This window comes from Melospiza georgiana, chromosome 4, assembly GCF_028018845.1.
Source record: "Melospiza georgiana isolate bMelGeo1 chromosome 4, bMelGeo1.pri, whole genome shotgun sequence".
NCBI lineage: Eukaryota > Metazoa > Chordata > Aves > Passeriformes > Passerellidae > Melospiza > Melospiza georgiana.
In genome coordinates, this window is record NC_080433.1 from 737,307 (window position 1) to 754,379 (window position 17,073).

The 17,073-nt window shown below is 64.2% G+C and overlaps 3 protein-coding genes across 3 annotated transcripts; 1 reads left to right on the top strand and 2 right to left on the bottom strand.

Moving 5' to 3' along the window:
- Positions 1–51: 51 nt before the first annotated feature.
- On the top strand, positions 52–10,043 carry NCAPH2 (non-SMC condensin II complex subunit H2). Its single transcript, XM_058022911.1, has 21 exons — positions 52–99; positions 1,785–2,030; positions 3,261–3,362; positions 3,849–3,904; positions 4,327–4,402; positions 4,494–4,565; positions 4,982–5,061; positions 5,494–5,636; positions 5,713–5,796; positions 6,275–6,372; positions 6,679–6,750; positions 6,870–6,936; positions 7,654–7,761; positions 7,972–8,025; positions 8,311–8,381; positions 8,475–8,541; positions 8,694–8,777; positions 8,897–8,940; positions 9,056–9,157; positions 9,669–9,818; positions 9,894–10,043. The coding sequence occupies exons 2-21, from the start codon at positions 1,923–1,925 to the stop codon at positions 10,041–10,043; spliced, it is 1,788 nt and encodes a 595-aa protein (XP_057878894.1). The 5' UTR covers positions 52–99; positions 1,785–1,922.
- An 887-nt stretch (positions 10,044–10,930) lies between these two features.
- LOC131082362 (protein SCO2 homolog, mitochondrial) lies at positions 10,931–12,426 on the bottom strand. Its single transcript, XM_058022225.1, has 3 exons — positions 12,400–12,426; positions 12,061–12,265; positions 10,931–11,707 (listed from the first exon to the last, which is right to left on the bottom strand). The coding sequence occupies exons 1-3, from the start codon at positions 12,424–12,426 to the stop codon at positions 10,932–10,934; spliced, it is 1,008 nt and encodes a 335-aa protein (XP_057878208.1). The 3' UTR covers position 10,931.
- Positions 12,427–12,452: 26 nt separating this feature from the next.
- On the bottom strand, positions 12,453–17,025 carry TYMP (thymidine phosphorylase). The gene is made up of 10 exons (XM_058023044.1): positions 17,011–17,025; positions 16,236–16,364; positions 15,393–15,595; positions 15,217–15,315; positions 14,692–14,821; positions 14,496–14,614; positions 13,854–14,016; positions 13,248–13,478; positions 12,697–12,837; positions 12,453–12,625 (listed from the first exon to the last, which is right to left on the bottom strand). Exons 2-10 carry the CDS (start codon positions 16,360–16,362, stop codon positions 12,453–12,455), a joined length of 1,386 nt encoding a protein of 461 aa, XP_057879027.1. The 5' UTR covers positions 16,363–16,364; positions 17,011–17,025.
- Between the last annotated feature and the right edge of the window lie 48 nt (positions 17,026–17,073).

Below are 17,073 nucleotides of genomic sequence, written 5' to 3' on the forward strand. Positions count from 1 at the left end.
GACGTCAGCGGCGCCGTGACGTCAGCGGCGCTCGGCGAGCGTCCCGGAGCGCGGGAAGGACGAAAATGGCGGCGGCGATCGGGGGATGAGGAGGGGCCGGTGAGGGGCGGAGAGCAGGGACACGGCGGGGTCGGGGTTTGGATGGGGATCAAGATCGGGGTTTGGGTGGGGACCGGCACCGGTACCGGGATTTGGATGGGGATCGGGACTGGGATGGGATCGGGGTCTGGATGGGGATCGAGATCGGGGTTTGGATGGGGACCGGGACCGGGATGGGATCGGGGTTTGGATGGGGACCGGGACTGGGATGGGATCGGGGTCTGGATGGGGATCGGGATCGGGGTTTGGATGGGGACCGGGACCGGGATGGGATCGGGGTCTGGATGGGGATCGAGATCGGGATCGGGGTTTGGATGGGGACCGGGACTGGGATGGGATCGGGGTCTGGGGATGGGGATCGAGATCGAGATCGGGGTTTGGATGGGGACCGGGACTGGGATGGGATCCGGGTGTGGATGGGGATCGAGATCGGGATCGGGGTTTGGATGGGGACCGGGATGGGATCGGGGTTTGCATGGGGACCGGGACCGGGTTCACGATCCGGATCGAGGTTTGGATGGGGGCCGGGATCAGGTCGGGATCGAGACTGGGATTGGGATTGGAATCACGGTCGGGATTGAAGTTTGGATGAGCACCGGGACCGGGATGGGATCGGGATGGGAATAACGATCGGGATCCAGGTTTGGATGGGACCAGGGTCAGGGTCGGGATCATGGTGGAGACTGGGGTCGGGATGGGGGATTGGGATTGGGATCACGGTCGGGATCGAGGTTGAGAGCGCAGTTCGGGTAGGCATTGGGATGGGAATTGGGGTCGGGGTCTGGCTGGGTATCGGGGTTGGGATCAAGATCGGAATTGAGGTTGGGGTTGGGATCGGGGCGGAGTTAAGGATGGGAATTGGGGTCGGGGTCCCAACGGTGAGCGTTGGGATAGGGGATGGGATTGGGGTGAGAATCAGGGTGGGGAGCGGGATCAGGGTTGGGAGTGGGTTCCAGACTGGGATCGAGTTTGAGGTCAGGGTCAGGGTTGGGACTGAAGTTAGGGCCAGGATCAGGTCAGGATTGGGATCATGGTCAGAATGAGAATCAGGGCCAGGGCTGGGAGTAGAGTTGGGATCACTGTCACACGGCTTGCAAGGGTCTTTCAGAGTGAAGAGAGAGATGAGAATGTTGACCTCATGTTCAGAAGGCTTGATTTATTATTTTATGCTATATATTACGTTATAACTGCACTAATAGGGATAGAAGGAAAAGTTCTCAGAAAACTGCTAAGCTAAGAATAGAAAAGGAATGAATAACAAAGTTCTATGTCCAGGCAGAAAGCAAGAACAGCTTTGCTGTGAGTGGTCAGTAAGCGTAAACATCTACAGGAGACCAATCACGGATCCACCTGTTGCATTCCACAGCAGAAGATAACCATTGTTTACATTTGTTGCTGAGGCCACAGCTTCTCAGAAAGGGGGAAAATCCTAAAGAAAGGATTTTTCACAAAAGATGTCTGTGACAGATCAGGATCAGGTCAGGACTGGGATCACAGTCAGAATGAGAATCAGGGCCAGGGCTGGGGTCAGGGTCAGGACTGGGGTGGGGATCAGGGTCAGGATCAGGACCAGGCTTGAGTTGGAATCTGTGTGTCAGGGTTGGGATTGCTGTTGGGATGGGGGTGGGCATTTTCCAGCCCATTCAATTCCCCGTTTCCTGAGCTGTGTCTCTGTTCCCATCCAGCCCAGCTGTGATTCCTGCAGAGCTTCCCCTGGCGCTGTCCCCTGACTTGCAGCCCAGGACACTCATTCCCTGAGGGACCCTCCTCCACAGCTGGGAGCTCCCAGGCCGCTTCTGGGGGGTCTGCAGGGGGATCCCACCATGGAAGAGGTGGATTCCCGCTTCCTGCACCTGCTGCAGCCCATCCGGGACCTCACCAAGAACTGGGAGGTGGATGTGGCTGCCCAGCTGGGGGAGTACCTGGAGGAGGTAATGGGCTCACCCCAGAGCCCCTCGTGTCTCCTGCCCCTCTTTTTCTCCCTTCTTTTCTTCCTTTTATCCCTCTCTTTCCTGCTCTTTTTCTCCCTGTTTTTATCCCTCCTTTTCTCTCCTTTTTGTCTTCCTTTTCTTCATTTTATCCCTCTCCTTCTTTTCTCTCTCTTCTTATCCCTCCTTTTCTTCCTTTTATTCCTCTCTTTCCCCCTCTTTTTATCCCTCTTTCTGTCCCTCCTTTTCTTTCTTTTATCCCTCTCTTCCCCCTCCTTTTCTCCTTCTCTTTCCCCTCTTTTTCTCTCTCCTTTTTCCTCCTTTTCTTTCTTTTATCCTGCTTTTCCCTCCTTTTATCCCTCTCTTTCCCCCTCCTTTCCTCTCTCCTTTTTCCTCCTTTTATCTCTTTTCTTTATCCCTCCTTTTCTCCCTGTTATCACTCTCCTTCCCTCTCCTTTTCTCCCTGTTTTTATCCCTCTTTTCCTCCTCTCCATGCCCCAGTTTCCCAGGTGAATCCCAGGGCCATCCAGCCAGGGTGGTGGCCTTGGGGACAATGACACCTTTCCCAGCTCTCTGCCACCTCCCCCCATCCCTGTCCCTGTGGCACCCCAGACCCTGCCAGGCTCAGCCTCTCCTCCCTGCCTGTGAGGAACAGATTTACAAAGAATTGCCAAAACCTCAGAGAAAACTCTTACAGTTTTATACATCAGTATGCAAACAGTAAAAATAATAATAATGTGTGCTGACTTAAAATCATAAAACATAAATTACATTATTGGTAGAGAGATTGAACTAGAAACACGTTTTAAAATGTGGCCTTCCAGAAGAATTTTAAAGAATTAAAATTTTAATTTAATAAATTTTAATTAAAAATTTAATTTTAGAGGGTTAAAACTGTGAAAGATGCATGGTAGCAAGACCACACGGAGTGAAAATATAAGTGATCAGTGTTAGAATTAACAGCAATATTCGAATTAACATATTTTAATTGTAAGTGATCAGTGTTATAATTAACAGCAATGTTGTGTGGCAGCAGCTAATAGGGTGAAAAGTATTTATAAGTAATTGTAACCAGAAAATAAGTTAGCTTTAGCAGAACAGTGTTGAGTTTTACATCTCTTAGTCTCACCCTTCATTGAGTTGAATAATATATAACAGAATAAAACCATTTAGCAGAATAAAACCTTTCCAAACACCTCTGTAAAAGCTAAACCCAAACCCTGCCTCTCCCAGCTGGACCAGATCTGCATTTCCTTCGACAACGGCAAAACCACCATGAACTTCATGGAGGCAGCGCTGCTGATCCAGGGCTCTGCCTGCATCTACAGCAAGAAGGTGAGATCACACCTGCCCCGTCCCCATCCCATCCCCCTGAGCCACCCCGAGTCCCTGGGGTCACCCCAGAATTCCCCCTTGGCTTCAAATCTTTAATCATTAATTTCAGCTCATCCTTCCGAAATTTGATCCCTTTGTAGGTTGTTGGCAGCCCCAGGGAACAGCAGGAGTTTTGCTGTTCTCCAGGGTGGGATTTAAATCCTGTTTTGCCACAAAATTGTGGCATGTTGGAGCTATTGGACCACAAAGCCCTGGAATGGTTTGGGTGGGAGGGGGCCATGGGCATGGACACCTTCCACTATCCCAGGCTGCTCCAAATTCCAGGGATTGCCCCCAGTCTGGCCATGGAATGGCTGAAAAAAGGGAAAAGAGCACCAAACCCCGTGGAATTGACCTCCATAATGGGAGAGGGGGGGAGTCCCTCGGGTGGAGGGGCTTTCCCAGGAGCTGCTCCCCCCTTTTCCAGCCCCAGGTGCTGTTTTCCAGGTGGAACACCTGTACATGCTGGTCTGCCAGACACTGGACTGCATCTCCAAGAAAAAGTGAGTGGGATTTTCCCATCCCAGGGGGAAATTTTCCCACCCCAGGGGGGAATTTTCCCTTCCCAGAGGGGAATTTGTCCTGCAGAATCCCTGCCCTGATCCTGGGCCATCCCCACTCCCATCCCTGCCCTGGGAGGTGCATCCCAGGTTCAGGAATGCCATCACAGGGATAACACACAAAACCAGGGCTGCTTTTCCTTGTCATTCATGGGGATTCAGGAGTCCAAAGGAGCCTGAGGGAGACTTTTCCAAAAGCAAAATCCCTTCGGAATGTGCTACCAGCTCCTCTGGACTCCCACACTGACACAGATGAGAGGGAAATCCCCATTGTTTTTTGGGATTTTCCCACCTGGGGGGGCCACAGCAGGGCTGGAGGGACCCTTGGCCCCCATTCCATGGATCCTGAGCCCGTTTTTCCCTAGGAGGGAGAAGCTGCCCACTTCCCTGGGCCCCGACGGCCGCGATGCCGACGCCACCTTCACGGAGAAGGAGGAGGAGGTGAGGCGGGCTCTGTGCTCCCTGTCCTGCTCCAGGGGGGTCCCTCGGTGTCCCTGCCAGCTGGGGTGACACTGGGGGGGCTTTCCTGCAGTTCCTGTCCCTGGATGACATCCCAGAAACCAGCCAGGCCAGTGTGGACATGAGGAGGGATCAGCAGCCTGCTGTAAGAGGAGCCAGTTCCATTTTATGCCTCCTTTTAGTTCTCCTTTCCTTTCTTTTATTCCTGTGTTTATCCCTCCTTCCTCCTTTTCTCCTTCCCTTTTTTCCTGTGTTTCCTCTTTTAATCCTTCCCTTTCCCCTTCTCTTTCGCCCTCCTTTTCTCTCTCTTATCCCTGTTTTTATCCCTCCCTTTCCTCTATCCTTTTTCCTACTTTTCTTCCTTTTATCCCTCTCTTCCCTCTCCTTTTCTCTCTCCTTTTTCCTCCTTTTCTTCCTTTTATCCCTCTTTTTATCCCTCCCTTTCTCCCCTCCATGGCACCATTTTCCCAGGTGAATCCCAGGGCCATCGAGCCAGGGTGGTGGCCTTGGGGACAGTGACACCTTTCTCAGGCTCTCTGCCACCTCCCTGTCCCTTCCCAGGCCGTGAACATCATTCCCCTGACCCCGATGTCCCTGGTGCCCCCGGAAGAGGGGGAGAAGAAGGAAAATCCCCTCCTGAGGTGCCACTCCTGGGATTGTCCTGTGTCCTCTCCCCTGGGTGGGATTGTCCCGTGTCCCCTCTCCTGCTCCAGTTGGGATCCCTGGGTGGGATTGTCCCGTGTCCTCTCCCTTCCTCCAGTCCCTGGTGGGATTGTCCCTTGTACCGTGTCCCCTCCCCTGGGTGGGATTGTCCCGTGTCCCCTCCCCTGCTCCAGTCCCTGGTGGGATTGTCCCTTGTCCCCTCTCCTGGTGGGATTGTCCCGTGTCCCCTCCCCTGCTCCAGCTGGGGTCCCTCAGCACAAACACACAATCCCTGCTGGGATCTGGAGGAGCAGGACGATCCCAGGATGTGCGTGGCCATCCAGGCCGTTCCCGTGCTGCTGGGCTGTCCCAGGGGCTGTCCCAGGGGACGCTGGGGACACTGGGGACAGCGTCCTGCCGTGTCCCCGCAGCCGGCGCGGCGAGGTGCTGGCCAGCCGCAGGGATTTCCGCATGAACACCTCCACCCCCCACGCCTCCGGCGCCTTCCTGCTGGAGCTGGCCGGGCTCTCCCCCACCCACCCGCAGCAGGAGCAGCGCCAGGGCACAGCCACAGGTACCGGGGGCTCTGGGGCGGCCCTGTCACCGTCACTGCCGCTGCCAGGGCTCACTGTCACTGTCGCTGTCCCCAGCGGCGGCTCCGGGATCCAGCCCCGCCGAGCGTCGGAGCGCTGGCACGGCCCTGGTGCGGGCACTGAGCTTCTGCGAGGAGGCAGGTGAGGGGTGGCACCTGCCGGGTGTCCTGGGGTCCCTCTGTCCATCCAGGGGGCTGCAGAGGAGGGCGAGGGGTGAATTCATCCCTGCCAGGAGGGGATGGTCAGGACTGGGCTCTGCTCCCGGGGAACAGGGGTGGGAGGAGAGGGAACAGCCTCAGGGTGGATTTTGGGGCATTTCTCCTGGAAAGGGCTGTGCAGCCCTGGCACAGGGGTGAGGTCCCTGTCCCTGGAGGGGTTTAACATCCCTGTGGATGTGGCACTTGGGGACAGGGTCAGTGGTGGCCCTGGCAGTGCTGGGAACGCTTGGATTTGGGCTCTGGGGGCTTTTCCAACCCTACCAACTGCAGCATTCCCTGCTCCTGCCCTCTGCTGCCCCTGCCCTGGCAGGAGGAGCACCTGGGGAGATTCCTTGGCAGACAGGGTGGGAATGGGGGGTCCTGGAAGCTTCTCCAGCCTCTGCCCATTCCAACCCTTCCAGGTGATGCAGGACCTGACGATGACGACGTTCCTGGGGTCCCCCTGGGGGATGACATGGAAGTGACCCCGGTCCCCAACGAACACATCGTGGCTCAGAGGGTCTGTGTGGGGCAGGGGCTCGGGGGGCTGCCTGTGCTCCTTCCCTGGATCCCTGGAGCCCCTTGTTCTTCCCTGGATCCCCTCACTCTTTCCCTGGATCCTTGGAGCCCCACGGCCCCTCACTCCTTCCCCAGAGCCTCGTGTTCCTTCCCTGGACCCCTGGAGCCCCTTGTTCCTTCCCTGGAGCCCCTCCCTCCTTCCCCAGACCCCTGGATCCCCCCACCCCAGCCCTTCCCTGTCCCCCCATCCCTCACTGTCCCTCCCCGTGTCCCCCCATCCCTCACTGTCCCTCCCCGTGTCCCCCAGATCTTGCCCCAGACCCGGGGGTACATCCTGCGGGAGAGACTCCCCAGCCAGGACCCCAAAGCCCTCAGCAAGGTAAGGGGGGCCCTGGAGCCAGGGAGATCCCAAATCTGAGCCAGGGAGATCCCAAATCCGGGCAGGATGGGACCCCTGGGATGCCCCAGAGCCCCTGCCCATGCTCACCCCTGTGCCAGGAGGAGCCCAATCCATGGCAGAGCCTCGACCCCTTCGGAGACTCCGAGGAGAAGCCCTTCAGGAAAGGTATTTCTGGGGAAACTGGGCAGCTCCAGGGGAGCAGGGACAGCATGGCCCAGGTGGGTCATCCCTGGCCACGTGTCCCTCAGGGTCCCCAGCCCCACAGCGGGTCCCTCCCAGCCCCACATCCCTCAGTATCCCAGCTCCACGGTGGGTCCTTCCCAATCCCACGGGAGGGTCACTCCTGGCTGTGTGTCCCTCAGTGTCCCCAGTCCCACAGTGGGGTATCCCTGCTCCCACAGGGGGTCATTCCCAGCTCATGGGGGATCATTCCCAGTTCCATGGGGGGTCATTCCCAGCCCCACATCCCCATCCCATGGCAGGTCCTTCCCAGTTCCATGGGGGGTCATTCCCAGTTCCATGGGGGGTCATTCCCAGCCCCACATCCCCATCCCCATGGCAGGTCCTTCCCAGCCCCACAGGGGGACATTCCCAGTTCCATGGGGGGTCATTCCCAGCCCCACATCCCCATCCCCATGGCAGGTCCTTCCCAGTCCCACAGGGGGTCATTCCCAGTTCCACAGGGGGTCATTCCCAGCCCCACATCCCCATCCCCATGGCAGGTCCTTCCCAGCCCCACAGGGGGTCACTTCCAGCCCCCCTGGACATCCTCAAGTGTCCCTGTCCCCACGCTGGGTCATTCCAGCCCCGGGACATCCAGAGGGGCCCCTTCCCAGCCCCTGGGGGTGGCCGCACACCCGGTGTCACCCGTGTCACCTGCAGGGAGGCCCTTCCTGGTGCCACACGGCCTGGATGATGTGGTTGGAGGCAAGAGGAAGAGGAGGGGCCCGAGGAAGCTCCAGGATTTCACGAGATGGTTCTCTGCAGCCTGTGAGTGATTCCTGTGGGATTGGGATCCAGAAGGATTTAAAAAATCTTTAACAGAAGGATTTAACAGCCCTGTGCTCGTGGCACTTGGGGACACGGGCAGGGATGGCCTTGGCAGTGCTGAGGGAGCTTGATGGGCTCAGAGGGCTTTTCCAACTTTGATAAATCCATGGAATTTCCATCCAATGATTATTCCTGATCTGCTCCCCCCAGACAACAACGTCACAGAGGGCCGGAAAACCAGGAGGAAGGGCCCCACCTTTGCAGGTGAGGGGACACGGGCAGGGACACATTCCCTGTCCTGGGGGACACCGGGGACTGGATCCTGCAGTGGGGTAGGAAGGAGGGGAATGACACCCCAAAAGTGGGGAGGGAGGAGCACCAGGGACTGGATCCTGCAGTGGGGAGGGCATGCAGGAGAAGGACACCCCAAAACTGGGGGCAGTGGACACCATCTCCTGCAAAGGGGAAGGGCCTGGGATGCCTGGGGGGGGGTTCTGCTTTGGGGGGGCACAGAGGGGCCACCCCAAGTCCCTGTTCCCAATCCTGCAGACCTGGAGGTGCTGTACTGGCGGCACTTCAAGGAGCGGCTGGCGGCGCACAGGAAGCTCCAGAGACGGGGGGTGAGTGGGGTGCGGGCTAAACTTGGGGGGCTGGGGGGCTCCAGCACCCCCTTGCCATGCTCTGGGGGGGCTCAGGGCTGTTCCTCCCTCCAGGAGCTGCTGAGGGAGCTGGAGCCAGAGCTGGAGCAGGAGCGCGGCGCTGAAAGCGAGGATGGGGCAGGTGCTGGAACCCAAAACCCCAAATCCCCCAGCCTGGGGAGCCTTTCTTTTCTTCCTGGGGGTCTGGGGGGGGGGGGGCCCAGAAGGTTGTGGGGTCTCAGGGGCCACTGAGGGGCTCTCAGGGGACACTGAGTAGTGTTCCCATGCTGGCAGATGGGGATGGGGATGATGATGATTTTGTGGAGCACGAGGACATGGAGCCTGAAGTGCCAGAGGAGCCGGAGGAAGGAAATCTGGGTGAGCTGCTGACCCTTCCCTCCCCAGTTCCCTGGCCTGTCTGTCCCTGAGGGTCCCCTGTCCCTCCCATGGGGGTGGCTGGGTGCTGTCCCCCACTCTGGTGACCCCTTTTCCCACAGACCCCCCTGAACCTGGCTACGAGGAGCTGGTGCGCAGGAACGTGGTAGGTGCTGAATATGGGGACCTGGGGGTGACTCCAGAGGGTCAAGGTGTCCCCAAGAGGCTTTGGGGTGCCCCCAGGGCGCTTGGGGTGTCCCCATTGCTGTCCCTGTCCCCAGGAGCTGTTCATGGCCAGCTCCCAGAAGTTTGCTCAGGAGACGGAGCTGTCGCAGCGCATCCGGCAGTGGGAGGAGCGCATGGAGCCGCTGCTGCAGGAGCAGGCACGGAGCCAGGCTGGGCTGGGGGCTGGGGGACACTGCCTGGGCTGGGGGACACTGCCTGGGCTGGGCTGGGGGCTGGCACTGCCCTGCTCACCCCTGAGCCCCACTGCTCATACCTGAACACCCAGTATCCACCCACTGTGAGCCCTCTGCCTTTCCCTGCCCACCCCTGAGCACCCCCCTGCCCCTCTCACTCCACCCCTAACCCTCCCTGTCCCCTCATACCTGCAGGAGTCCTGTGCTCCCTTCCGTGTCCGTGGGTAGGGGCTGGCACTGACAGGGTCAGTGCCACTGACAGGTGGCACTCCTTGTCACCTTGCTGTCCCCCAGCAGACCTGTATACGTTCAATGTCCAAGCCTACGGGCTGGCACTGACCAGTGACACTCCCTGACACCCGCTGTCCCTTTGCTGTCCCCCAGGAGAACCGTGTCCCCTTCGATGTCCGTGCCTACGGGCTGGCACTGACCAGTGACACTCCCTGTCCCCTCATTGTCCCTTGCTGTCCCCCAGGAGAACCGTGTCCCCTTCGATGTCCGTGCCTACGGGCTGGCACTGACCGGGCGCTGCGCGGAGCTGGGCCGGTGGCACTCTCTGGCCAGCCTGGTGGCCGGGCAGCCCCCGTTCGAGGTGTGCCGCTACCTGCTGGCCTCGCTGCAGCTGGTAAGGCTCTGGGGGCTCCCTGGGGGGGTCGCTGGCTGTGCCAGGACCCTCTCCCACCCCCTGTCCCCTGCCCAGGCCAACGACGCGGAGGTGGAGCTGGCGCAGGAGCCGGGGCTGGAGGTGGCGCTGGACACGGCGCGGCTGCGGCTGCTCTCGGCACGCCCGGCGCACGAGAGGTTCCAGCACTTCCAGCTGCCCTCCCAGAGGGACCCCGGGCCCCAATAAACCCCCCCCCCCCACTTTGCTAAGGGCTGGCCTCTTCCCTGGGGAGTGGTGGGGGGGTGTAATGGGATTTGGGTGCACAGGGATTGTGGGGAGGGGCTGGGGGGTCCCTCTGCCCACCTGCCTTTTGTCTCCCTTTGGAAAGGGGTCACTTCACTCACCTGTGCAGAGCCCCCTGCCCCATGGGACACTCCTGGGGGGCTGCAGGGGTCCCTCCCTGCCATGTGGCACTGCTGGGGGGCAGTAGGGTCTGGTGGGGGTGCCTTCACCCACCCACATTCTCCTCCTCACAGGACACACCTGGGGGGGGGTCTCTCCACCTGCCCACTCTAAATCTCCCTCACCCCAGACCATTCCTGGGGACACTTGGGGCTATCAGGTGTCCATTTCTGCTATGTGACACCCCTCAGAGGGTGTGGGCTCTGTCCCTCCCACAGAACACACCTGGGGGACACTGGGGGTGTCAGATGTCCCCCTCTTTGTGACAGCCTTGCAGGGTGTGGGCTCTTTCAGGGCTGTCTCTCCCACAGGACACATCTGGGGGCTGTCAGCTGTCCTCCATGTGCCACCCCTGCAGGCTCTCAGGGCTCTGTCCCCCCGTGGAACACACCTGGGAGACACTGGGGGTGTCAGCTGTCCCCTTCTTGCCATGTGCCACCCCTGAAGGGTGCAGGCTCTGGCCCTCCCATAAAACTCACCTGGGGGACACTGGGGGCCGTCAGGTGTCTCTCCCCTGCCACGTGACACCCCTGCAAGGTGCGGGCTCTGTCCCTGCCATGGGACACACCTGGGGACACTGGAGACTGCCAGCTGTCCCTTTCCCCTGCCATGTGCCACCCCCACGCCCCAAATCACGACAGACCCCACTCTTTGGGGGGGTGTCACGGCCGTTTATTGCCCATCCGCGGTGGGCAGCGGCTCGTAGGCGTCCATGTGTCCCCTGACGCTCCGCGCCAGCTCCTCGGCCGTGCGGGAGCGCCCGTAGCAGTCCCGGAAAACGCCGTCGGGATCCACGAGGAACGTGAGCACCGAGTGATCCACCACGTAATCCCCGTCGGCGTCGCGGGGCCCGGCGCTCACGTAGACGCGGAAGGCGCTGGCGGCGGCCCGCACCTGCTCGGGGGTGCCGGTGAGCCCCAGCAGGCGCGGGTGGAAGTCCCGCAGGTACCGCTCCAGCGCCGCCGCGTCGTCGCGCTCGGGATCCACGGTGACAAAGAGCGGCTGCAGCGGCGGCAGCGCCGGGTCGCGCTCCAGCAGCTCCACGGCGCGGCTCAGCTTCTCCAGCTCCTCGGGACACACGTCCGGGCAGTGCGTGAAGCCGAAGTAGAGCAGCACCCAGCGGCCCAGGAAATCCGCCTTGCTCCGCGCCGCGCCCGCCGTGTCCCGCAGCTGGAAGTCGCCCTGGCCCAGCGCCAGGCGGCGGAGCTGCTGCAGGCGGCGGGAGCGCTGCTGCCGCTCCTTCTCGTGCCGCACGTACAGCCAGCCCGCCGCCGCCGCGCCCGCCACCGCGCCCGCCACGCACAGCCGCTGCCACAGCGGGAGCCGCGGGGCGCCGGGGGGCACGGCCAGGCGGCGCCGGGGCTGGCACCGCGCTGGGCACGGCCCGGCGGGGCACAGCCGCGGGCACAGCCGCGGGATGGGGTGCAGGGACCGCAGCATCGCTGGGGCTGTGGGGAGGACGAAGGGGGTCAGGCGGTGGGAGCTGCCCCGCTGTCCCCGCCCCGTGGTGGGTTTGGAGCCCAACCCTATCCCCCGAAATGCCCTCTGACTCCTCATTTCACCCCTCCTGATGCTCCTGGACCCCAACGCTGTTCCCCAAATATCGCCTAACCAATACACTGCTGCTCTTGGAGCCCCCAGTCAGTTCCCCAAATGCCCCCTGACTCCTCATCCCACCCCTCCTGATAACCTTGGACCCCAACTCTGCCCTCAAAATACCCCCTGCCCCCCGTGCCCTGCTGCTCTTTCCCCCCAACCCAAATGCCCGCCGACCCCATCCCTGTCCCTGCTACTCCCGGACCCCGCTCTGCCCCTCGGACGCCCCCCGGCCCCTCATTGCCCGCTCCCGGTGCCCTCATTCCCCCCACCCGCCCGCCGTGTGCAGTCCCCGCTGACCTTAGGGGCCTCCGCCCGCTCCCCTCGCGCCCCGTCCGCCGCCGGCGCTGCCGGAACCGGATATACCGGGAGGGGGCGGGGCCACGGCTGAACGGGGCGTGGCCTGTAGCCTGCGCGGCCAATGCGGGCGGGGCGTGGTCAAAATAAGAGGGGCACGGTCAGCGTGAGGGGCGTGACCGGCCCTCGTGCACTCCCCCCTTTCACCACAAGGTGGCGCCACCGCCCCGCGCCGCAGCCCTCAGACTCGTGTTAGGGGAGTGAATCGCGACATGGCCCCGGCATCGCGATCATCGCGGTTTATTGCGAGTCCCGGCACGGCCCGGGCAGGGCTCCCGACGGCACGATGGTCTCGGCCACCAGCGGCGGCGGGTCCCGGGGGGGCTCCGGGCCGAGGCACAGCGCGTCCTGCAGCTCGCGTCGGCCCTCCGCGTCCAGGGTGCCCTCATGGTGCACCCGCAGCCAGGGCTCGCCTGAGGGAGGGCACGGAGGGGTTATCGGAGGGCACACGGAGGCTATGGGGGTTTCGTGGAGCCCCCCTCACCTGCCCGCAGGTGCTGCCCGGTGCCCACCAGCAGCTCGGCGCCCACGCGGGGGTTCACGGGGTCCCCGGCCCGCGAGCGGCCCGCGCCCAGGCCATGCAGGACCCGCGCCAGGGGCAGTGCCCGCACCTGCTGCACCCAGCCTGGGGGAAAAGGGGGTCAGGAACGTGGGGGGACAGGGACAAGGGGGGACAGGGACATGGGGGGACAGGGACATGGAAGGGGAAAAGGGACATGGAGGAGTGCCAGGGACATGGAGGGGTGACAGGGACATGGGGAAGTCAGGGAGATGATGGGGGGACAAGGACATGGGGGGTAAACCCCAGCCTGAGGGCCACGGGAGGAGCAAGGGGACAGGGAGGTCGGGAGGGGCAGGGGGATCAGGGACATGGAGGGGCAGGGACATCTCGGGGATCCCCGGTATGGGTGCGTCAGGGACGTGGGGGACACGGGGGAGATGGATGGGGACAATGGGAATAGGGGGACCCTCAGCCCCTCGGAGGGGCACGGGGTGAGGGGAGGGTGCAGGATTTGGGCTGGGGTCCCCTCTGACCTTCCTGCGGCGCGGGCAGCTCCTCGCACACCTTGGCCTCGCCCAGGAGCCGGCGGCGCTGCGCGGGGCTCCCGGCACAGAGGCCCCGGGCGGTGTCGGGGGGCACCCCCTGCGCCCCCAGCATGGCCTCGAACGTGCCCAGGGCCGAGCCATCGTCCAGAGCCCGGGCCAGGCGCTCACGGCCCTGCTCGGCCCCCGCGGCCATCCCGCACTGCCACAGCAGCACCCCGCCTGCAGCACCCCAAAAGGGACAGGGCTGGGACCCCCACAGGGACCCCCACTCCTGGGGAGCCCCAAACCCTGCCCCATTCCCTCTCTGCGCCCCCAGCCCCGCTCGGGACAGGGACAGGGACCCCATGAGGGGGCAGAGAGTGTGAGGGGGACCTCAGGATTGGGACAGGACACAGGACCCGTGTCTGCAGACCCTGGCCCCCCCGTGTCCCCCCGTGTCCCGCACTGACCCAGGGCCGTGACCAGGTGTCCCAGGTTGGGGGGGCGCCCCCTCCCTTGTCCCCCTGTGTCCCCGCACTGACCCAGGGCCGTGACCAGGTGTCCCAGGTTGGGGGGGCGCCCCCTCCCGTGTCCCCTCCCGTGTCCCGCACTGACCCAGGGCCGTGACCAGGTGTCGCAGGTCGGGGGGGCCGCCCCCCTCCAGGCACTGCAGCGCCTCCAGCACCTCCAGCGCGTTGCCCACGGCGCGGCCCAGCGGCTGCTCCATGCGGCTCAGCAGCGCCGCCGTGCGGATGCCCAGGTGGGCGCCCACCTCCACCTGCGGGGGACACCCAGGGGGGACAGCGGGAAAGGACAGGGATGGGCAGGGACAGGGACAGGGAACAAGCAGCGATAGGGACAGGAGCAGGGACAGGAGCAGCGACAGGCAGAGTCAGTGGGAAGGAGAGCAGACAGGGACAAGGGACAGCAGGCAGGGACAGAGACAGGGCAGGGATAGGGGACAAGCAGGAATAAGGACAGGGACAGGGACAGGCAAGGTCAGTGGGAAGGAGAACAGACAGGGACAAGGGACAGCAGGCAGGGAGTGTGGGCAGGGATGGGACACGTGGGGACACGGACAACCAGGGACAGGGGCAGCGGGAAGGGTCAGGAACAGGAGCAAGGACAGGAACGGCGGGCAGGGACAGGAGCAGGGACAGCGGGAGGGGACAGCGGGCAGGCACAGAGGACAGTGGCGCTGGGAGCGGACGGCGGCCAGGGCAGCCGGGCGGGGTCCCGGGGTCCCCGAGGTCTCACCAGGCTCCGTGCCAGCTCCCGCGCGCTCTCCTGGGTGCGGTACAGCGCCGCCTCCCCGAACTTGACATCGAGCACCAGCGCCGAGAGCCGCTCCGCCGCCTTCTTGCTGAGGATGGAGGCTGGGCCGGGCGGGCCGGGGGGGTCACCGCCCGCCTGCGCCCCTCCCGCGGGTCCCCCCGCGTCCCCGTGGCCGTACCGGTGATGAGGGGCAGGCTGTCCACCGTGGCCGTCACGTCGCGCAGCCCGTAGAGCACCCGGTCGGCGGGCACCAGCTCTGCGCTCTGCCCCACGATGCAGCAGCCCACCCGCGCCAGGATGCGCTGCATCTGCCGGAGCCGTGTCCCGGTGGGACCCCAGGGACACCCCAGGGACACCCCACGGACACCCACACAACCCACGGGCACCCCATGGACACCCCATTGATATCCCACTGACATCCCATGGACACGCCACGGACACCCCATGGGCACCCCGAGGGCACCCCTCATCTTCTCCTGCGCCCTTTTGGGACCCCACAACCCGTTGGCACCTGTAGCCCATCACTACCCCATGGCATCCACCCCCGTGGACACCCCACAGTCACCCCCCAGCCCATGGACACCCCCCGGGTGGGACCCCACCATCACCCCCACCCCTCTGGAGCCCCCCGAGCCCGGTTCCTGCAGGGCGTGAGGGTGCCCGTGGTGTCCCCGTCCCTCACCCATCACCCCCCGTCCGTCACCTCCTCGGGGCTCTGGGACACCCGGAATCCGGGAATGGCCTCCAGCTTGTCCAGGGTGCCCCCGGTGTGGCCCAGCCCGCGCCCGCTGATCATGGGCACCTGCGGAAGGGCACGGGTGGGCACGGGTGGGGCTCGGGGACCCCCCCGTGCCCGCCCCATGCCCAGGTCCCCCTCACCTTGCAGCCGCAGGCGGCCAGCGCGGGGGCCAGGGCCAGGCTGACCTTGTCCCCGACGCCGCCGGTCGAGTGCTTGTCCACCAGCAGCCCGTGCCAGGCGGGCGGCCAGGCCAGCGTCCGGCCAGAGCCGGCCATGGCCCGGGTCAGGGCCAGCGTCTCACCCGCGTCCATGCCCCGCAGCCGGATGGCCATCAGCATGGCGCCTGCGGTGACAGCGACTGGCGCCGTGTCACCTCCCCAGTCCCCTCCCTGTCCCCAGCCCGACCCGTGCCCGCAGCCAGATGCCATCTGCGTGGCACCCGGGGGCACCGCAGTGCCCTCCCCGGGACCCGCACCCATCCACATTCCTGGCCGTGACCGTCTGCCACATCCTGGGGTCCCCCTCTCTCACCCCCATCGTCCCCTGCTCGTGACCCCCTGCCATGTCCTGGGGTCCCCTCTCCCCCCATGGGGTCCCCCAGCCGTGTCCCCTGCCCAGGACCCCCCGGCACATCCCGGGCTTTGTTTCCCTTGCTGTCCCTCCCTCTGCTGGGACCGCCCGCTGCCCCGGTGTCCCCTGTGCCCGTGTCACTCCTCTGTGCCCGTGTCACTCTCCTGTGCCCGTGTCACTCCCCCGTGCCCGTGTCACTCCCCTGTGCCATTGTCACTCCCCTGTGTCCATGTCGCTTCCCTGTGCCCGTGTCACTCCCCTGTGCCCGTGTCGCTTCCCCGGCCATGTCCCCCCGGCTCTGCCCGCGCTCCCCACCCCGTCCCCGTCCCATCGGCGCATCCCGCCGTGTCCCCGTCCCGCTCCCTCCGCTGCCCTCCCGCCCCCGGTGTGTCCCCGGTCCCTCCCGCCCGCACCGATCTGTCCCTGCTGCGCCGTGCCCTCGGTGACGCCGCGCACGAAGCTCCGGATCTCGGCGTCCTCCAGGCGCTCCCCGTCCCGCTTCTTGCGGATCAGGGTGGGGAGAGGGCTCGGGGCGTCCATCCCTGTCCCGGACAGCCGGCACCCCGCTTTGGGACGGGGGGCACCGCGATGTGGCAGCGCTCACAGCCCCAAGTGGCACCGGTGGCACCGGAGCCCGCACGGTCGCACCCCGAAGTGGCACTGGTGGCACCGGAGCCCGCAGGGCCGCGCCCCGGTTGCTCAGCGCCGCCAGCCCGAGCCGGCGGGGCCGCTCCTGCCCCGGCGCTGCCGGGACCTGCCCGGTGCTGCCCGGCTGGCCCCGTGCCCGGCCCGGCCCCGTGACCGCTGCCCGCTGCCCGCGGGCGGCCAGGCGGCTCCGGCCGTGGACTCTGAGCCCGGGACAACGAGCGGGGCACGGGAGAGGCCGCGGCGGGGGGCGGCACGGGGGCGGCAAGGGGACGGCACGGGGGTGGCACGGGGGTGACACGGGGGGTGACTCGGGGGTGACACGGGGGTTGCCCCCGGGTCCCTCATTCGCCCCGGACACTCGCAGGTGATGCCCTGCCAGGGATGCCCCCATCCCACAGATCCCACAGAATGGGGGGACCCCTCAAGGCGCGGCGCTGGTGCCCGTCCCCTCCCCGTTCGGTGTCCCCAGAGCCCCCCACGCCCCGAGGTCCTGCGTGGGATGGGACTGGAGCAGGGAGGGGCCGGTAGCACATCCCTCACCCCGGCACCTCCCACCCCACCACGGGTTCCCTTTCCGCGGTTTAGCCAGGGTCTCCCTCGGGA